General features: G+C 42.8%; 1 protein-coding gene across 5 annotated transcripts in view; it reads right to left on the reverse strand.

Annotated features, from left to right (window-relative positions):
• LOC116945233 (protein argonaute-2) overlaps positions 1-18,531 on the reverse strand; it is a 42,718-nt gene extending 24,187 nt beyond the window's left edge. For 2 of the 5 annotated variants that reach the window (XM_032959552.2, XM_032959551.2), the window contains exons 1-7: positions 18,215-18,531; positions 11,683-11,866; positions 8,239-8,359; positions 7,083-7,264; positions 2,506-2,642; positions 2,074-2,208; positions 447-534 (exon numbers count right to left, since the gene is read on the reverse strand). In XM_032959552.2, the coding sequence (XP_032815443.1) occupies positions 447-534; positions 2,074-2,208; positions 2,506-2,642; positions 7,083-7,264; positions 8,239-8,359; positions 11,683-11,866; positions 18,215-18,233 (866 nt within the window). In that variant the 5' untranslated portion in view covers positions 18,234-18,531. The remainder of the gene's footprint in view (positions 1-446; positions 535-2,073; positions 2,209-2,505; positions 2,643-7,082; positions 7,265-8,238; positions 8,360-11,682; positions 11,867-18,214) is intronic. The other 3 variants (XM_032959548.2, XM_032959547.2, XM_032959550.2) reach the window with 2 other exon arrangements.
• Between the last annotated feature and the right edge of the window lie 231 nt (positions 18,532-18,762).

Genomic DNA, 18,762 nt, shown 5'->3' on the forward strand with positions numbered 1-18,762 from the left:
GGGTTTAAAATGTATGATAGCTTGGCAATTGACCTGCACTATTCAATGAAGGTGTTAACATAACAAACACCAACTACGCCCCACTCAAGGTCCAGACTTTTTATATGAACTCAAATATTATGTTTAAATGCTTACATATTTGTTAGTGGTCTTGTTTTACTCGTCTTGCCTGCATTGAAACAAATTTTCTAAGCAGAAAACTGTTTTTTTTTTATTGAAAACTTATTCCTTCAGAACTGCTTCTTGTGTTTAGTGTGTTGTCCTTCCACCGCAGCACCTCCGATGAGCACGGTTGGCTACGTACGGTACGAAAGAAGTCCAACACGCGAGTGTACGTACGTACGTATTCAACACAAAACAGAAAACAACGAATGTACCGCTCCACATGCTGCAGGAGCCGAACTCGGGCATTGTGCAGTGGTGGGCTGGAGGGCTCCATCACTTACGTCTGTTGCGCGGCAGGCCTTCGGGTAACGTTGCACACGCGGTATTTCCTCTTCATCTGCCCACAGTGGGTTATCTCCACTTTAAGCCCTGCAATAAAACACGCAGCCATGAGAACGCGCGTGCACACGCACAGATGCACTTACGATAGTCCTCAAAAGCATCCGTTGGGCCATGCGTGGTCTCAATTAGCAGGGCAGACTTGTACGCATTGGCAAGGGGAATTCCCACGGACGGAACATTTTTCAGTATCAAGCGTGAACTCTCAAGCTATCATGTTAAATCACCTTTCATTGCTTTTTCAAAAGTCTCTATTCTTAAGAACACAGTATTAACTTAATGATGCGGAACATATAAAAACATAAGTAAATAATACGTAAATATACGCACGTTGGCCAATGTGACCCTATGTTACTTTTAATACATATGGGGTTAAAAACATGGCCAATAAACAATTTAACTTAGTGACCTCAGGCAGTGTTGTGCATTAAAGGCAGACAAAACCTTTGTAAAGTGTCACCCCCAGGCTCTGATAAGATTTTTTTTCTATATATAAAATGAAAGTTTTGCAATTTGCCTTTGGCGAGACACTGCTTGAAAATAAACTCTTTGATAAGATTATTTAAGTTCACCATCGTGTTGTCTGTGAATATCTGCAGTGTGTGAAAATAAGTTATTCTCCTTTGTGGGACCGTACTTTTATACTTAGAACAAAGATCTGTTTTGCTATAAAGCATCATGTACATTGGAGACATTATAAACTATCCAAGACTAGGAATGCATTTAATGCTGCAATAATTTCAAGAAATTTTTTAACACTTTAGTGGGGATTTTTGGCATATATAGTTTGACATGCACATTTAAGAAGCTAAAGCCTCAATGCTAACACCACCCAAAAAAAGTGTCAATGTTGACAGATAAAAACCCATTCACACAAAGCGTTGCGAGGCTTGCAAGTAAAGCTCAGGACCTCTTCTGAGGCCACACTCTAAAATCCACCCGTTTAGTTTATATCCTCTTACGTTCAGTTCGCCAGTTTCCTGTTAGGTTAGTGATAAGCTTATCTCATTTGTGTTGCAAATATCTACACAAGGCTCTGGTTATAAGACAAATGGCACAAGGTTGTTGTGTGCTTTAGAAACAATGTACAGCATACATGTTTGTTTCTTAAATTACGTATGTACTGTACATCACCATCAACATCAGCCATCGTCTGCCCCATTGCTGGACGATGGCCTTCGTCCACCATTGCTCCCTTCATGATCCTGCGGTGCCACATTCTAGCTCACTCCCGCTCATCGTCTGATATTATTCTTCCCTTTCTGTGGTTATTATTCAAGTGGAGCACTTTTTCTGATTCACATTCCATTCCAAAACAAGCCTCGTCCTTTCAGCAGTGTCTTGCCCAAGCCCTCTTATGTTTCAAAGGTCAATTGTGTCTGATGTGTGTTCGTTCCATCATCCCTGTAACTGCGATTTCTGAATCTCCGTGTAAATTAAGCGCTGCACCACCCACAAGCTTCTTAATGCACCTTTAAAGTTTTGTTCCATTTTATTTGTCAGTGGCCATCTTTCTGATCCACAAATCATGCAAGGCAATATGTTATTCAGGATTATTCGCCAGGAGACCTTTAATTTCCTTGGTGAACTTGACACGCTGCGAATCGCTGAGCGGCCGTGGCTGCTCCTCCACAGTGCGAAGGTCCAGCACCTCGCACATGAACTCGATCACCGGCTGTGCCTTGTAGAACGCCGTGGCCGACACTGCGGGCACCGCAGATGGCAGAGAACACGTAAGACGCTCGAAGCACCGGGTACGAGAGGCACGCGGAAAACTTACATATACCAAACTTCTTTCGCGCCGCACGCAGCCAACCATGTTAATCGGAAGTGCTGAAACTGGCCGTTGTAAAGAGATTACAGCAAATGCCTTAAGCTAATAAATTGAGACAAAAGGCTAATCATGGAGATGGGTGAGCGGGGGGCTAATCGCATCTGTTTACCAAGCGACAAGTGCTAAAGTAGGACAAAAAAATATTCTCCTGGGCAGCAATCACGCACCGTCGATGTTGAGCATCATCTTCCACATGCAGGGCCGCACAGATTGATGGAAGCCGAACCAGACCTCGCGTCCACCACCCAGGGGCTGACTGTAGCCCTCCGGAGGTGTGAAGAATGAGCGGCCCACGGGCGTGTACCTGCAAGACAACAGATGGGTGCATGCTTACAACGGGGGTAATGGGACCTTTAACGGTCTGCGTTCGCTCTGGTAGGGGTAGATGCTCGCAGCTCTCTGCTCCCCCACTCCAGCACTGACTGCCCATAATTATCCAAATATAGGTGTGTGCAATTATCTGTCTTTTAACACGAGTGAGCAGTCTTGGTTTGTGCAAATGTAAATTTTATTTTTTAAAGGCGAATAGTCGAGTAAAAGGACATTTGGTCAAAGGTCAGGATTTTATAATAAATGTTAGATTGTATAATTAACAAGGTAGTTTTTCAGTCATGATCTAAACACTAAGTTAACACCACCCTTGCCAGTTTAACAATAACATTATTTGGATGCATTACCAACCAGACCTCGCAAAAAACTCATTATCCATGAGGCATCTCAACTGGAGTGCAGCCTCATGGTGGAATATACCATGCGAGTTCAGTGTATCCATGATCAGTGCAGTCCTCAAACTCCAGAATCCCACCAAACCATTACGTGCAGAGGATGATACCATCCGGAACTGCCTTATCCCTTCGCCAACAGGATCTGGGCTAGCCAGGAATAGCCCTTGCAGTTCCTGCCTCCAACAAGGAGATGCTTGCAAACACCACAGCTAAGATATTATCAATCCAATCTCTATAGGGGAGACGGAAGGAATGCGAGGGAGACAGTAACACGTGGGAAATTCGTTGGTTTATTTATACAAACACTTTTCCACACCACTGTCAATGCCACCTCCACCAATTCAACTAGCGAGCCTTCTCACAGCTCTCACCTGAGGAGGAGGCAAGATACAGCTTCACTTATGACCAGCGATAGAACTGCCCTCCCAAGACGCCTCTGCTGATGCCAGTGTGCAAGGGCAGGAGTGTATTATAAATGTGACCACCGTCATCCAAGTCAGCCTTGCATGCCACCAGTAAGGGGATTCCTGGACTTGAGTCAGTAATGTGGTGGACTGTTCTTTGAGCCACTGAAGATGCTCCCCGTCTCTAATTTGGGTGCCCGAGGCAGCGTCTCTCGTTATCATAACCATGGCCATGACTTTGTCAGTGGACCCTCCTTACTCTCTTTCCCCTTGTGCCTGCTCTAAATATCCCAGAGGCACCTGGTGGATGGCCCACAGCTCAAGCACGCTTTTATGCCAAGCCTGGTCTTCCATCTACCCAGCTGCCGTGCAAAGAGTCCTCCCCCAACTGCCTGCCCCAATGATAATCCAGTCTTAGTATTTCAGCACAACCTCTGTGGGCGAGGTCTCTCTTGGGGATGTACTACCTCTGGGAGAGTTCCACAGCGGCATTCCCGAGAGGACATTTAAGGGTGAGGGGGGGGGTTGACAGTCTAGAGGCTGGCGAATGCAACAATTGTGAGTGAGCCCATGTGGTGATAACACGGGGAAATGTACGATTCAGGGTCTCTGTCGATAGTACTTTAATTTAGTTAGGGCCAATCCATAAATAAGTTACATAAGGGAAAAACAAAGTAAGTAGACAATGACGTCATGACAAAAAAAGATGATCATGACGTTGTAAATATATATTTTAAAATCATGAATACTTGGTTCTGCCATAAATAAATTACGAAACATGGAAAAACCTGTTAACATTTTCATTGTCGTCTAAGTAATGAAATTGTTCGGCTTGTGAAATAATTGTAGTGGTTATTACTCTTTGGTTCTTGCAGTTAAGTCACTGCGTCAGCAGTTCTCCTGCTGTGTTTGTCTCAACTGATGGACGGTTGCTTGTGCTGCGATCGAAACGTCGTGAGATATTAATTTTCTATCAACGTGACTTTACCGAAATAACCAAAGAGTATGGATTCCTGCAGTCACGAAATCTTCAAATGAAGATTGTTGTGGTTATTGTTTTGGTCTTATTTTTGGCTATCACATATGTCCAAGATCATACTGCTTTTGAGTTTAAAGCTAAATGCCAAATTTGTCTGTGCAGAAAAGTGCTTGAATTTGAAATTTTGATCAGCTTGTATGGTTCAGGGTGTGGCCAATTATGCAAACTATATACAAGTCAAACATGATCATATATGGATATTAACTGCACATGTAGCACTGGGCACTACAATTTTAGCCAGTGAATGGACATACCAGTCATTTTAAATAAAATATTAACCGTGTGTTACCATTAATACAAACTAAACATTGTAAAGTGAATGGCTACAATTTTTACTGTGCTCCAAGACATGGCTGGCTTGTGATGGTTCTACATTTGGCAAGAAATTATATATTTTGCTGTGCTCATTTAATAGATTGTAATAAAAAAGAGACTTCACTCATTCAACGGTAACAAGTCGGTTAAAGGGGATGAGGTATACGCATACAACAAATATTTTTCACACTGGTCTGACCAACTACATGAAATACTTTCAATTCACTAAACTTCTACATTAAGTTTCACTTAATCACTACTGTTCACAACCTCCATCGCATCGAACGGTTAGATTTTTTTTTTTAAGTATGGCTTCAACATTCTGAGAAGAGTCAAAGTGTAAATGTTGACATGAACGCTCGCTGTGGTTTTATTAGGTTTTGGCGCCATTGCTTGGATGCCTCTCTCGCCTTGCCGGTGCCGACCACAGGCATCCGAGCGGTTCATGGACATGTCGCGCTCGGTCGCAAGGAATGCTGCACCGCGGAAAATGGGGGGGGGGGGGGACAGTCGCTCGCTCGCTCGCTCTCCATCACGCTCCGCGTCACACACGACGCGCTCATTCCACGGCTCATTCGTTAAACCCCGACACCTCTCTCTCTCTCGCTGCCCTTGTATTTAACTTCATGTGTGAAGTGAAATATTAGCACGGTTGGCTTCGTACGGTGCGAAAAAAGTTCAACATACATACGTATATGTAAGTATAGTCATGAATAGTTTTCTTTTAAAAATATGCAACGGAATGATTCGTAACCTTCAGATTTGCAACAGTGAGGCCCTCACCATGGACACCGATTCCTGAAAAATCTTTCATGAAGAAAACTGATTATCATTATTGTAGATTGTTCACAAAATATTAACACAATGCCCAAATCTTCTTGGTTCTTTCGGTAAAGTAACGTAGAATGGAAATAAAATAATAAAAATAAAACATAATAAAATAAAATTCTCACTACGTTTCGGCCACAACACAAGTAACCTTCTTCAGGTGAAGAAACAGAACTGTCGGGACGACAGCGCTTCAATGAACACTGCTAAGCTTCGCAGCGTCTTTTAAGCTGGGTGGGAGGAGCAGAGCGCCTTGACAAAGGAGTTTACATATCAACAGAAGAATTTAGCATTGAAATAGCTGTTAAAGTGTTGGATTAGCAGGGTGTTAAAGTCAGAAATTAGCATGTAACTGGGAGATTAGCATGATGTTAATGTGAGGGATTAGCATGCAGCTGGTCATGGAAGTAGCTATGTTAAAGTCAGAGTTTACATAACAACATTGGCATTTAGAATATTGACGCTAAATAACTGCAACTACCCAACTATCATACAATAAGCCGATGTGAAAGAACTAAGTATAAACTACATCAATATAATTAATGTACTCAATATATTCTTCAGTAAGTTTAACTATTAACATAAAGTAACTGGGTATACACTACACTATATAATGAAAATCATACAGTAAACTGATAAAAAACTAAAATATAAACTACATCAATGTTATCAATAAACTCAATATACTCTCCAATCAGCTGAGCTACTAACAATAAGTCGTTATACATTACAATTCTATGTCGAAAAAAAGGTGGCGTTTTTTTCTTTTCAACGTTAGCACCACGGAAAGCGACGAGCTTTGTTCAGATGGACGAGTCCATCTGTGCTCGGAACGGAGGAGGGGGGAGAAACAGCCACGATGCGCTGCTCTGTCCTGTGTTGCGTTACAACAATGTTATAAACTAGACTACTATACATTACAATGTTATACCTTCCAATCTAAACTACATTGTATAATATCGTATACACAGCCCAATGTTTAATTTTTATTATTTTATTTCCATTCTACGTGACTTTACCGAAAGAACCAAGAAGATGAATCCCTGCAGTCACGAAAGCTTTAAATCGAAATACAATGCCCAAAATTATTTAAAATGCTGCAAAATTTAGGAACTTACTTCTTATTTTAGACATGAACCAGGGTTCCTTTTCACACATGGTAGTAGGTTAATATCACATTGATCAACTTAATGTATTAAACTGTATTTTACCATTGCGTGATACCCAGTGGTAAAAGTTATTTGCTACAATACGTAACTGGGAAACCATGTGAATCCTTAAAAAAAGGTTTGACATTCCTGTTAATAGGCTATTCATGTCAAAACTAAGGCTCCATATTTTTTTTCTTTAAATGCATTGCAATGAGGCAATGTAACTTGGTCTACTCGCAAAACGTCGCACAGTAAACCTACACCTCTCGCATGATTGCTCACCGCATGGAAGGAAGATGCCTCATGACCACGTCCAGGCCCTGGATGGACTCGTATGGGATCTGTGCAAGACGGCCGCTCAGAGCCTCATGCAGCAGCTGCAGGCTCACGTTGGCCATCCATTTGATGGTCACCTTGAAGACGCGCTCCTTGCCCTCCCCAGGCAACGTTACCTCCAGCTCCACCTGCATTGACCATCATCATCCATCAGTATCAGTATATCGCCTTTTGGCGTCTTCTGGTCCAACACCAATGGAGACTAGGCTCTAAGAAAAGCTGTCTCGGGTGTGGACCAATCAAATTCAAGGACAATGCATATTATTATCAGAGTTGTCTTTTTTGTTTGCATTTTGACTGCTTGTGTTGTGGTTATTGCAAACATGATGCCTTGAATAAAGGTGTCAGTTTTTGTGCCAGTTAAAAGGGTAAAACCTATTCCTGTATCATTGCTGTCAATAGTGCTCCCACTACAATCACACCCCTCAAGGCTAGTTGATGAAATGTCACGATCTGGTGTAAATATTTGATTAGCGAACCGATTCTCATATTTACATCTTATTTGCGATGCTTCGCAATGCAGTTTCGTTCAACCAATCAGCCTTAATTAAACATTACCACATTCTATTTGCATAACAAGGTGGTTCCTAGTGGCGATTTCCTTCTCAAAACTGTCTGCAAGCATTGAAATGTACCACCAAACCCGAAAAAATCCTAACTGTGTATTAGCCTGGCCTCGAACAATGAACATTAAGAATCATTATGTAACATTGTATATAAAACACTCCTCAAAAAAATCCGCCAAACTCCCCAATGCAGGACGCTCATTAAAGGCTTTCAGGTATAAATGGCATTATGTATATCGTTTCATGCACTCATCTCTTACTTGGTATACAACGTGGGTGCATGTGCATGCAATTTATATATACTTACACAATGTAAATATGGAACAAAAAACATAAAAAGACTACTAATGTGCGTTGCGATATCCTACATGCCATGGACTCTGGAAGACAAACGCAACTTCTGAATATAGATTTACATAAAATGTAATTGATTCTTGCATTTTTATGAATGTGGCATTGAATTCTGAAGGGTGAATATGATTAGTCATTACATGCGTAATGGCACTCATGCCAATGCGTGGGTGGAAATCGCTTACCCGGTCTCTTCCAATTGGCAAGGGCGTGACCGTGTAGAGGTTCTTCCTTCCATCAAACACCGGCTTCCGATCGCCGAATATCTTGTGTTTGAAGTGCTGCACCATGTGCTCCACCACCTCCCTGTAGGTGAACACGGCAAGCACGATGCTCATCACACCGCTGCGCCACGACCGGTCAAAAGATTGTGGCGTTAGCCCTGGTTCCCTACGTGGTTTTCAGCCAGTGTTGTGGATATTGACGACTTGGCTTCAGGTGGTTCCACATAATGAGGTTTAATTTTTCATATGCACAAAGTGGTGAAAATTTGAAACTCCAAACAAAAATTGTTTAACTGTACTGTTAAAGCAACGTTGAGTGTAAATTATGAAATATGAGCAGATGTTAGAAATAAAACACTTCTATTATACCCCACGGCATATAATGATACCCCTGTGGTGGGCAGCGGGTTGCAAATTGCAGAATGAACACGGGGACCTGCAATCTAATTCCTGGGCCACGGCTAACAATGGTGGCGAGTGCAGTGGTGTGCATCTGAACCTCTCTTGGGCACTCCCCCCCGCCCTTCACCAATCTGCACTGGCCAGTGTAAAGCATGGGCAACCTCCATAACCAACAGTGTGGGAAGGCCCTGATCTAGCAATGGACTGACAAAGGGCTACGAGTGATGAAAGGTCTGAATGGCACTAGATGTTGTCATGAAGCAAGCACCGTGTTCAGCCAACTCCCCCTCCCAACCACTGCTCTTGAGACACAGTAACCGGGTGTGCATTTTCAGAGGTCCTAAGGGAAACCTGCAACTGGTACATATGCCAACTGCAAAAACCACAGGCATGCCAGAAGAGGAATCCAAGTAAATGGGAGGCTAAGTAGCTAATAAGGTGCATAAATGAAGCACGCCACCACTCACAACTCACACATATATCCCTCGAAATATACACGTGGCTCTATTTCCAACGGTACTTGGAAGCAGCTCTGTTTTTCCAGGCTATACGCAGTACCAGACCTTCTTTCTAAGAAAAACAAGGGGAAAAAATGCCTATTTCAACAATATAACTATTGCTGGCATTTCGAGTGCTACCAGCTGTTTGCATCGGAATAGTTTACTATTCCTAGAGCACAAGACACAGTCAACATGCCCTCAACACTCCCACATGGATAATGACCGTTAACTGCCTGTTACGAAATTCTTCCACTCTATAATGCAACTCAAACAATACGTCTTCTTTGGTTCTTTCGGTTAAGTCACGGAGAATGAGAATAAAATAATAAAATAAAACAATAAAATTCTCACGATGTTTCGGCCACAACACAAGTGGCCTTCTTCAGGTGAAAGGAACAAACCTGTCGGGACGTCAGAGCTACAACGAACGCTGCTAAGATTCGCAGCGTCTTTTAAGCTGGTTGAGAGAAGTGAGGCACCTTGACAAAGGGGTTTACATATCAAACAGGAGAATTTAGCATTGAAACAGTTGAGGGATTAGCTTGTGACTGGTCACAGAAATAGCTATGTTAAAGTCAAAGCCTACACATCCACAGAGGCACCTCGTACTTAGGCTTAATATACCTCTAAAAGGAAGAGGCACTTGCCAATGTTGAATGGGCTCTATACCAGTGATCCTTGGATAAGAGGGGAGAGGGGCTACATCTGAGCACACTCAGCTGTGCTCCAGTGAATTAATGTCAATCACAACACTCGCAGTTCAATCAGCGAGTGCTTCAAATAGAGAATAAACTTAAATGGTGTTGTCATGTCACCTTTGTTGATATGAACACATCAAAGAACCCGCCATGGTCTTTGGGAGTCAAGTGAGGAACTCAATATATGCGATATTCTATGGTCATTGAATTGGCACTGTCTAAATAATCCTGCTGCTTGGCATTGCAATCAAATTCAGGTGCATTGTGTAAGACTTATACATTTGCAATCATCTACATGCCTGTTAATATAAATAAGGTGTCGAGAACCCTAAAGAAGACTATTGTTGGAGAGAAAAAATCCCCAAAATACATTGCTAAAAGTCACAAATCAGAGTGCAGTGGAGGTGGACATTGCTGTCATCAGGCAGTGCTCCAAAAGCCAGGCGACCTGAGATTTAGACCTGGTGATGATTATTTGAACCGGTCTTGGGCCTTCCCTTTACCAAACGCAGACTAATATGACGAATATGTCGTGTAATAGCGCCGGCTGGTGGACAGCAGCAGCAACTGTGGTGGACAGACGGTACACACGCCAGTGAGCGTGTGCACGGGTGTGTTGGCAGGGCGGAGGAACTAGGGAAAGGGTCATGGAGGCCCCTGGAACCTGATCGTAGGTTCGAGAAGGGAGGCACGGCCAGCGCGGGGCCAGGGCGGGGCCAGGCCGTGTTGGAAGGATAAAAGGAGCCGAGAGCGGGAGCTCGAGGCTGCCGGTTCTGAGATTGGACTCGTCTCGTCATTGCTGTCGTCTCGTCGACCGCTGCCGTCTTCGCTAGATATTGCGCTGCAGGATAGTTGTTGGCTGTCTCAGTCAGCGCCGTCAGTGTTAGACGGCTAGTGTTGTGTACAGGCTAGGCTAAGCGGCTGTAGAGGTGTGTAGACGAGACCGTGAATGTGTTGTTAATAAAGAAGGTGCCTCCTACAAACCTCGTCGCCGAATCACTGATACTACAGATCCCATACGAGGATAAAGTAACAAGTAGATTGATAAAGAACTGTACATAATTCATTATTGCAACTAAGCACATACAATGCGAATTCCACATAGGAATTCATTGACCAGCACATCAAATAAGCTGCCTGAAAGCTCGCAGTGACACGGAACTGCATGTATAAAAACGTGCTCATACTAAGTGCAGCAGCTACATAAAAATATCACTTATTTTAAATTAAAGCAGTGCTTCACAATTAAATTAGAAATCCTTTCCCAACTACCCAGCAGCATGATAAAGCAAAGTACCACTCCATTTTATGATTTTCCCATGCAATTTACGTTAAGATTATTTGGCTGCTTCCAGCCTAATCTAACGTACAAATCTTTGAGCACAGCACATGTTAACTAAAAATTGACTGCCACAATTCTCAGAAAAACAATTACTCATTCCTGGAAAGCAGCATGCACGTCTTGATTTTATGATTTAACAAAAGACATGACATTATTTCCTAGTAATCAGCATGGATGCCAAAGGACCAATCCAAAAATTTCATTTCCACGTGATAATCTAACCACCTGAGGAAAGGTGCAGCAACATCTACAAAGATCGCATTGTATTTTTATGAACGTTAAACAATGTTTGGTTTACCACCCTTGACTGCTCCTTAATAAACAGGGACCTTTCCCCACAGCTGATCGATTAACCTAGTACTGTAAGTGGTTTAAGGTTAGATAGTGTCTGCCCTGCAGACTTTATCGAAGAACAACTCAGAATTTTCCCTTACGAGTCACTGCACTGGTGGGCGACACTCACCGGTTGACCCTGCGGGGACACTTCTCAGGCTTGATATCGATGTCGTAGTGGAGCAGGTCCATCTTCGGGATGTCCACCTCGAAGTAGTTGGCCCTGAGTTGGATGGGCTTGCCGACAGTGCCAAAGCCCGGCCTCAGGGGGGCCTGGAACACCGGTGGTGTTGTGGGTGGCATCGCCGGGGCTGCTGGTAGCACGCAATAACAGCAGTTGGCACATTTACATCAATAATAAAAATGTACAAACAATGCACATTGACAAAGATGGAACATTCTGCAAACCAGTGAGAAAGTGGGTAAATATAACACCAATTTAGATGTATTTGTATCACCGATTAAAAATTATATATTTAGTGGAACTGAAACACATGTTCTTCCTCATTATTTGATTAAATATATTTTTTACAAATATAGGAAATGTAGCACTTTCCCTGGCTGTAGGGGCCATGTGAAGCCATTACCTTCGCCATATTCAAATAAAAAACAATCAATTCTTGCATGCATTATTGGATAAATGTATCATGAGGGTAATAACACATTTTAAATCTATAACGTCGTTGTAAGCCTATGATTCCGCAAACATTGAACGATTTCATTATCCTTCATAAACAATGCCGACCACGAATTCCTCCTTGCCCGCCGACACAGAAACCAAACAAATAAATGGGAAATACATTCGAGTAGCACACGCCAGCAGACCATTAAATATTGCTCGACTCGTAAAACATACCACGCAATAAATACACTGAAAGCAAGGGTCTCACACACACACAATACAAAAATCCCAAGCAATGGACAGCTTTCCAGAGGTGCCCCACACGAGTGTATCCAGCCATATCCAAATTAAGGCGAAGGAATGCTTCGCGCCTAAACGTTTGTCGCGCGGGTTCTGCGGCACAATACGAGGGGGATAATTTAAGGATGATGTCTCTTGAGATACCCCCCCCCCACCCCCCTCCCCCCCCCCCCCCCGCAAACACAACACACAAAACACAAACATCGATGGGCCGATGGACGAAACGCACGCGAAAAAAACCTAACCGTAAAATCGGCGGATTGTGCCCGGCGCGTTTGTCTTTTGTTAGGCGCCGCTTTCTTCACCATGCATTGTGGTCCTTAGAACCCTTCGTGCTGGCGCTCCATGGATGCGTCCGCGCAAGGCTGCACGACTCCGCCATGGATGGCACATAAACTAATATGATAAACACAATCCTACACCACCCCCCCCCCCTTTCACAGACAGCCAAGTGGTTTTTCCCAGCCAAATGTTGAGAACAATCTGCAAGCCAGTGCTGGGTTGTAAGAGGGCATCTATAAACAGCAGAGCGTACTACAGGCACGTTGGGTATGTGCCGATGTAATCAGCCGTGTCAACCATTGCCTGCCACGGTCGATGTCATGCCAAAAAAAAATGCATCCGGGGACTCTGGGATGGCTGCTTTCCAGGGCACGGAGCTACTGTTGTGCTTCACCCTATTTTCTGATTGCAATACAAGGCACCTTTGATTGCTGTGTTGATTTGTTATCAACACTTGTTGGCAGCGTGTAATCATTAACCATCGTTGAAATAAGAGTTTTGCAAATGGGAGATTTTTGATAGGTCCTGTATCATAATGTAAAAAAGCTCAATAATAGCATTTTAAATGGTTGACTTTCCCTACAGAGTGGCCAATTGAGATTTCAAGCACCTGCTCTAATTACAGTGCGAATGCTGTCTCGTGATATGTTTATTAATTTAATTGTACATGTACACCAACAGCTAGCTGCAGGTTAGGGTTTATTAAAAACATGAAAGCTATCACTCAGCCCATCCAAACAGCTTTATTTTTAATAATCCAGCAACGTATCATTATAGTATTCCCTGGTTATTCGTGAGGACTACGTTCCGGAAACGCTCGTAAAGAGCAAATTTCGCAGATAATATTACTTTAAATAAATACGTTAAGATATGAAATGCATGATAATTATCATAGCACAAAAAATATTGTCTCCAATAATTTTTTATTAACTAATAGTTTATAAATAAACTTACCTTAAATTATGATGATGCATATCATCATCATCTCATCACTTTCTCACATTATTTCTCTCATAACTTTACCTCATCAGTTTTCTTCTCTCTGCAGTAGTTCCACATACGATTCACGGAGAGTCAAAATCACGGGTAGCAAGTTCGTGAATAACGAGGGGAGAGGCAATTATTTTTCCACGTTCACAAATTAAAACATGCATGGGTTTCACGAAAGCCAAAAAAACAAGGAGAATTGTATTGTACGAAAACGTTAGTCAATTGTACTCTCTCTCAAGAGTAAAACTAAGTCTTCGTGGTCAGACAAATCGCTGAGTCCACTCGAAGGCTTAACATAGAACTACAGTGTCCACAACATTCAATAAGGGTTATAGTTAGGGCTAGCAGACTAGTTTCAGACAGTGAAAATTACACCTAACATGCATGTTCTTTTCCAAAAAAATCTCAGGAACTAAATACATAAATTCAGACGACTGGCAAGCATTGTGATAAGCAATCCATCAATCGTGATAACTACAAGGGTTTTTTTTTTAGATTCAAAATAACTTTCCCTCTTTAAGATTTTGTTATTTATCATTTAAAGGTCAGAGTAAAAAAACACAAGAACCACACTGCAAAATCGCCATGTGTGGAAAATTTACGGTTCCTGTATTTAGCTTCAAAACCAACTGCGAATGTAGGTCAACCGATGAAGCCAGTTTGTGAGTCACCTTTGAGATTATAATGGACGAAATACAGGCAACTGTAAACACCAGATATGGATCCCAAATAAAAGGATACATATCTGCCCAAGTTAAGCTTAAAGGCCTGACAATAGGTGAACTTAAAAACCATTCAAGATTTTTTTTCTCAAAAAGCAGTGACATAACTTTTATTCCATGCGGTAAGCATCAATAGTCAAGTCAATAAAATAAATAAAATACTAATTATCACGCGACTATCATATCCGAGGGTACCAAATAGGAAGCTTACTGTGCATTTACCAACAAACAAAATGACCTCCTCACCCATTTGTTAGCCAATATGATCAATAACCATATACAATACATGGTTTTAGAATGACATGCAGCTTTAAGCGTACTTACAGCAGAAACGTGCTGGTGTAGTGGCACGATGTTGATCTGAATGCACTATGAACTCGGAAACCCGAATTTGATTCCTTGCCACAGTTAACATCACCAACCTGCACTGGCCAGTAGGGTGAAGCACGGTCAATCACCCCAATTACTAATTTGGCATAGGGAAGCCGTCAACCAATAGTGGAGTGACAAAGGGTTGTAAATTTCATGTAATTTTAACTTCATAATTATCAGGCCTTGGGGGTGAGGTGGTGCAATAATTTGTGCACTACAACATGGCTAATAAGAGTGATGATATCTGAAGCAGTCTTTCGGCCAGTCTTGACCAAACCATACTGTCCAATGTGATGAAATATGACGAGAACAATTTCCTTTACCTCCCCCCATTAGGACTTCATTCAGCAGTGGATTGACCAAGGGTGGCTTATTTGTTCTCTCACTTCCTTCGTGCCATTTGTATTACTATCTTGCCATCCTTAAAATAGCTAGGATTTACACAAGTGCGTGTTACACAACTCATCACGCAACATTGGTTAATTCCTATTCTTACCTGTGCGCCCATGTCTAATATCTGCCGTATCATGCCAACTGTAGGCATCCACAGATGTTACACTGCCCACATAACGACATTTGTCGTTGAATGAATACTTCCTTTGAAATTCATCGTTGGATAAAAATACACACCAACCTCGAAGATCCCTGTTACATAACATTGTGCAAATTGCATTTATTGACTTGCCAATTATTTCTAAAGAGCATATACTCTTGGAAAGTAACTTAAATGTATTCAACAACATATGCTAAAAGGGGTTTCTGATGACATCCCAACCCTCGTGTTTCCACGGCAGGTAGCCACAAACAAGAATATCAATTTTCAAATGGGCTTCTAAACATCTTCCAAATAATAATTAAGTTAATTTTTTGCCCAAGGGTCCAAATTGCTGCTCATGTCTGAGCATCTACAACGACTATTGAAAATGTGTGTCATCTTGCGATTGAAAACGTTATCACGTGACTCCCTCCCCGACAATCTTCCACTAAAAGGATCCGTCTTTAAACTATCGATACATTACTGAAACCGATCACTCTTTAAACAGTGTTCGATCTTGAGGGGAAGAAACCCCCAGGAAAGAATGTAACTACACAACTACAAATGTAAATTTGCTCTGTTTACAAAAGTAAATGTCAGATTAGGCTATTTTGCAATGTATCAGAAGAATTAAATTCGATGCATTAAGCCTTTAGAGTTAATCATCCAAGTCAATTAAACTGTCACGTTGATTGTGGACATGAAAACCAATACAAAGATAGTGCAATTAAAGTCTTGTCCGGAATATTAGCAACAACTTGTGAAGGTACATGCCTTCTGGACACCCCCAACCTCACTGGTTAAAAAACCACAAAGACCACACTTGGAATACTTTTCAATGCAGACTTAAGTAAAACAAACTCCAGTACTTTGCTCTGAGAACCATGAAAGATGTAGTTCCCCCACTGGCCGTATCTACATTTTCCAAAATGATGAAGGAAAATCGTATTAGCATATATTTGCACGTGTCATGTAAATGGAGTGGAAATTGTTTTCACTTACAACACTTAAATTACAGTCGCAGAGTTCTCCTTTCGTTTTCTGACACAATACAGAAGTGGATTCTTTGAGTAAATTAAATCTGGGGGAATGCATTCTTAAAATACCTGTTATCTCTAAATAAGACGCCACAGGAAGCATTCGCTGGCCTCAGCAAGGCTTAAACCAGCCTTTGACAAACCTGTACTCACAAAGAACTGCTTGAGAGATGTGCTGTAGAGACTATTTTAGTTCACGAACAAATATCTTCATTGGCAGAGGGGAATAAATCCTGCTGTTTGCCTTGTGAAAGCCTGATAATGTGCTTCACGCAAAAAACATGGAACCACCATGGAGCTCATTTGCTTCTTAAAGAAGCATATTTGGCCGCTCAAGCCAAGTTCATTTTAATCCTGGCAGAACAGAAGCTGATCTTTACCCCTCCCTGTCCACCGAGTACCATTCCTGCATTCGCATTTTCACGAATGCCACATCAATTACCGCCAGTCACGATCTATTTATTGTAGGAGTGTCCGGCGACACCGATGTTTAACGCAACAACCTCCTCAAATGTCCATCACAGCAGCGTATACTGTAAAGGATAATTCGGCAGTGCAAGGAGAACAGCAAGGGGGATCCATAAGCAGGTAATTTAACTTATTTTCGGTGGCATCCTAAAAAATATAAGAACACTTTGCTCTCGAATTAGTGTTCATTACTTGTAAATAGGTAAACACAAACACGAGGGACCCAGCATGTATTTTATGACTGGCAAATATTAACATATTTTGAGGATACATGTTTCTGGTGGAATTACGCACTGCATCTTAAGTTATTTAACTCTAGGAATGCCAGCTGACCGGTCTAAAGCAAAATATAGAAACTACAAGCTGTATGGTAAAAGGAAAACAGCTCCGCATGTATTTGAACGGTGAACCAAAACTGCATCACTGTGGGCTAACATCTAACAAATTACATTGTATCAATATATCTTATCAGGACACGTGTATGATGAAAGAATTATGCTTGCAAGAAAGAAAATTATAAATGTTTATCCATCACATGGGCACATACCAAATTCCAAGAATACAATACTGTAAATCAACGTACACTATTATCCAAGAAATCCCCGAAACTGTGTACGCTAAATCGCGGATGCTAAAACGTGTGGACGTTGAATAATTTCCATTTTAAGTATTGTTGAGGAATGAGTGAGTTTCAAAAGAATGATCCTAAAGGGCTCTGACCTCGTTAAATAAAGGACACCAAGGAACAATTACGAGCATCGTGAGCACACGATGAGTGGGGGCCACAAGCCATAACAATAAAACTGGTGGCGGTGTATCAGATTACAACGAGAACGTGTGTATTAGTCGAGGCAGTACACAAGAGCGGGCATTAGCAGCAATAAAGATGAATTTAAAAACCATTTAAGATCATTCAACATTGTGGCCGCGATGGCCGTGCCAGGCAGTGAGGGCCTAGCGCAGGCTTTCCCCGCTAAGTCTCCTCTTCACGCTACGGGAGCGAATCTCCGTGTACTTTAACCGGCCACGGTTATTTATCCACCACATTTGGCGGCTTTATTTTGTTGGGTTATTCACCACGTTAATATACATACGTAACATATATATTTTAATATAAAAATAATGAGACAATTAAATTAAGCGACACCCGGTTAAAGTCTAGTCGAGTAACCGGGCCGAGCGCACCGCGGCACACACACACACACGACAAACACAACTACTTCCCCTCACAAACCCTCTCTCACCTACAATCACCCTTATTACAAAACGTTCGTAACGCTAACAACCGACGTAGAATAATAGGCGACGTAAGGGACAAGCGAATCGAACCGAACCTTCGGGCTCTTGATACATGACGCCTTCGCGGGGAGGACGCGGGGGTGAGCTGGGGTCGGCCGTCGCGCTCGTTCTCCCGCTGCCCTAGCGTTTTGCTCGACAGTCACGGGCGGGCGCGCACGCACGCACAGCCCCCGGAGGACAATCCTCTCCGCCTTGCTGCCTTCCCTTCTCACGGCGTGGCCCGCGAGCGGACGGATAGAATGGGAAGCGAGTCCGCTTCTCCGACCCCGGGAAACGCCGCCGCTCGTCGTGATGGTGGTGGGGGGGGAACGCGTTCGCGCGACGTGACGTAATCCCGCCGGCGTGCGCGATGGCGTAGCCGCGTAGCGACGATGACCCGATTGGCTGTTTCGGTTTCGCGACGTCACCGCGCATTTCACGCGATGACGTCACGAGGGCAGCCGGAATGGCCGGGTGATTTGGCGCCGCGGCCGCGCGCTCGAGCCGTTAGGGCGTGACGTCACCGTCACCGGACCTTACGCGGTGACGTCACGCGCGGCGGGATGGGATCGGAGTGGCCAATCGAATGGCGATCTGGGTCGGC

The sequence above is a fragment of the Petromyzon marinus genome, chromosome 23, assembly GCF_048934315.1.
Source record: "Petromyzon marinus isolate PM22_M1 ecotype Great Lakes invasive population chromosome 23, UKy_Petmar_22M1.pri1.0, whole genome shotgun sequence".
Lineage (NCBI taxonomy): Eukaryota > Metazoa > Chordata > Hyperoartia > Petromyzontiformes > Petromyzontidae > Petromyzon > Petromyzon marinus.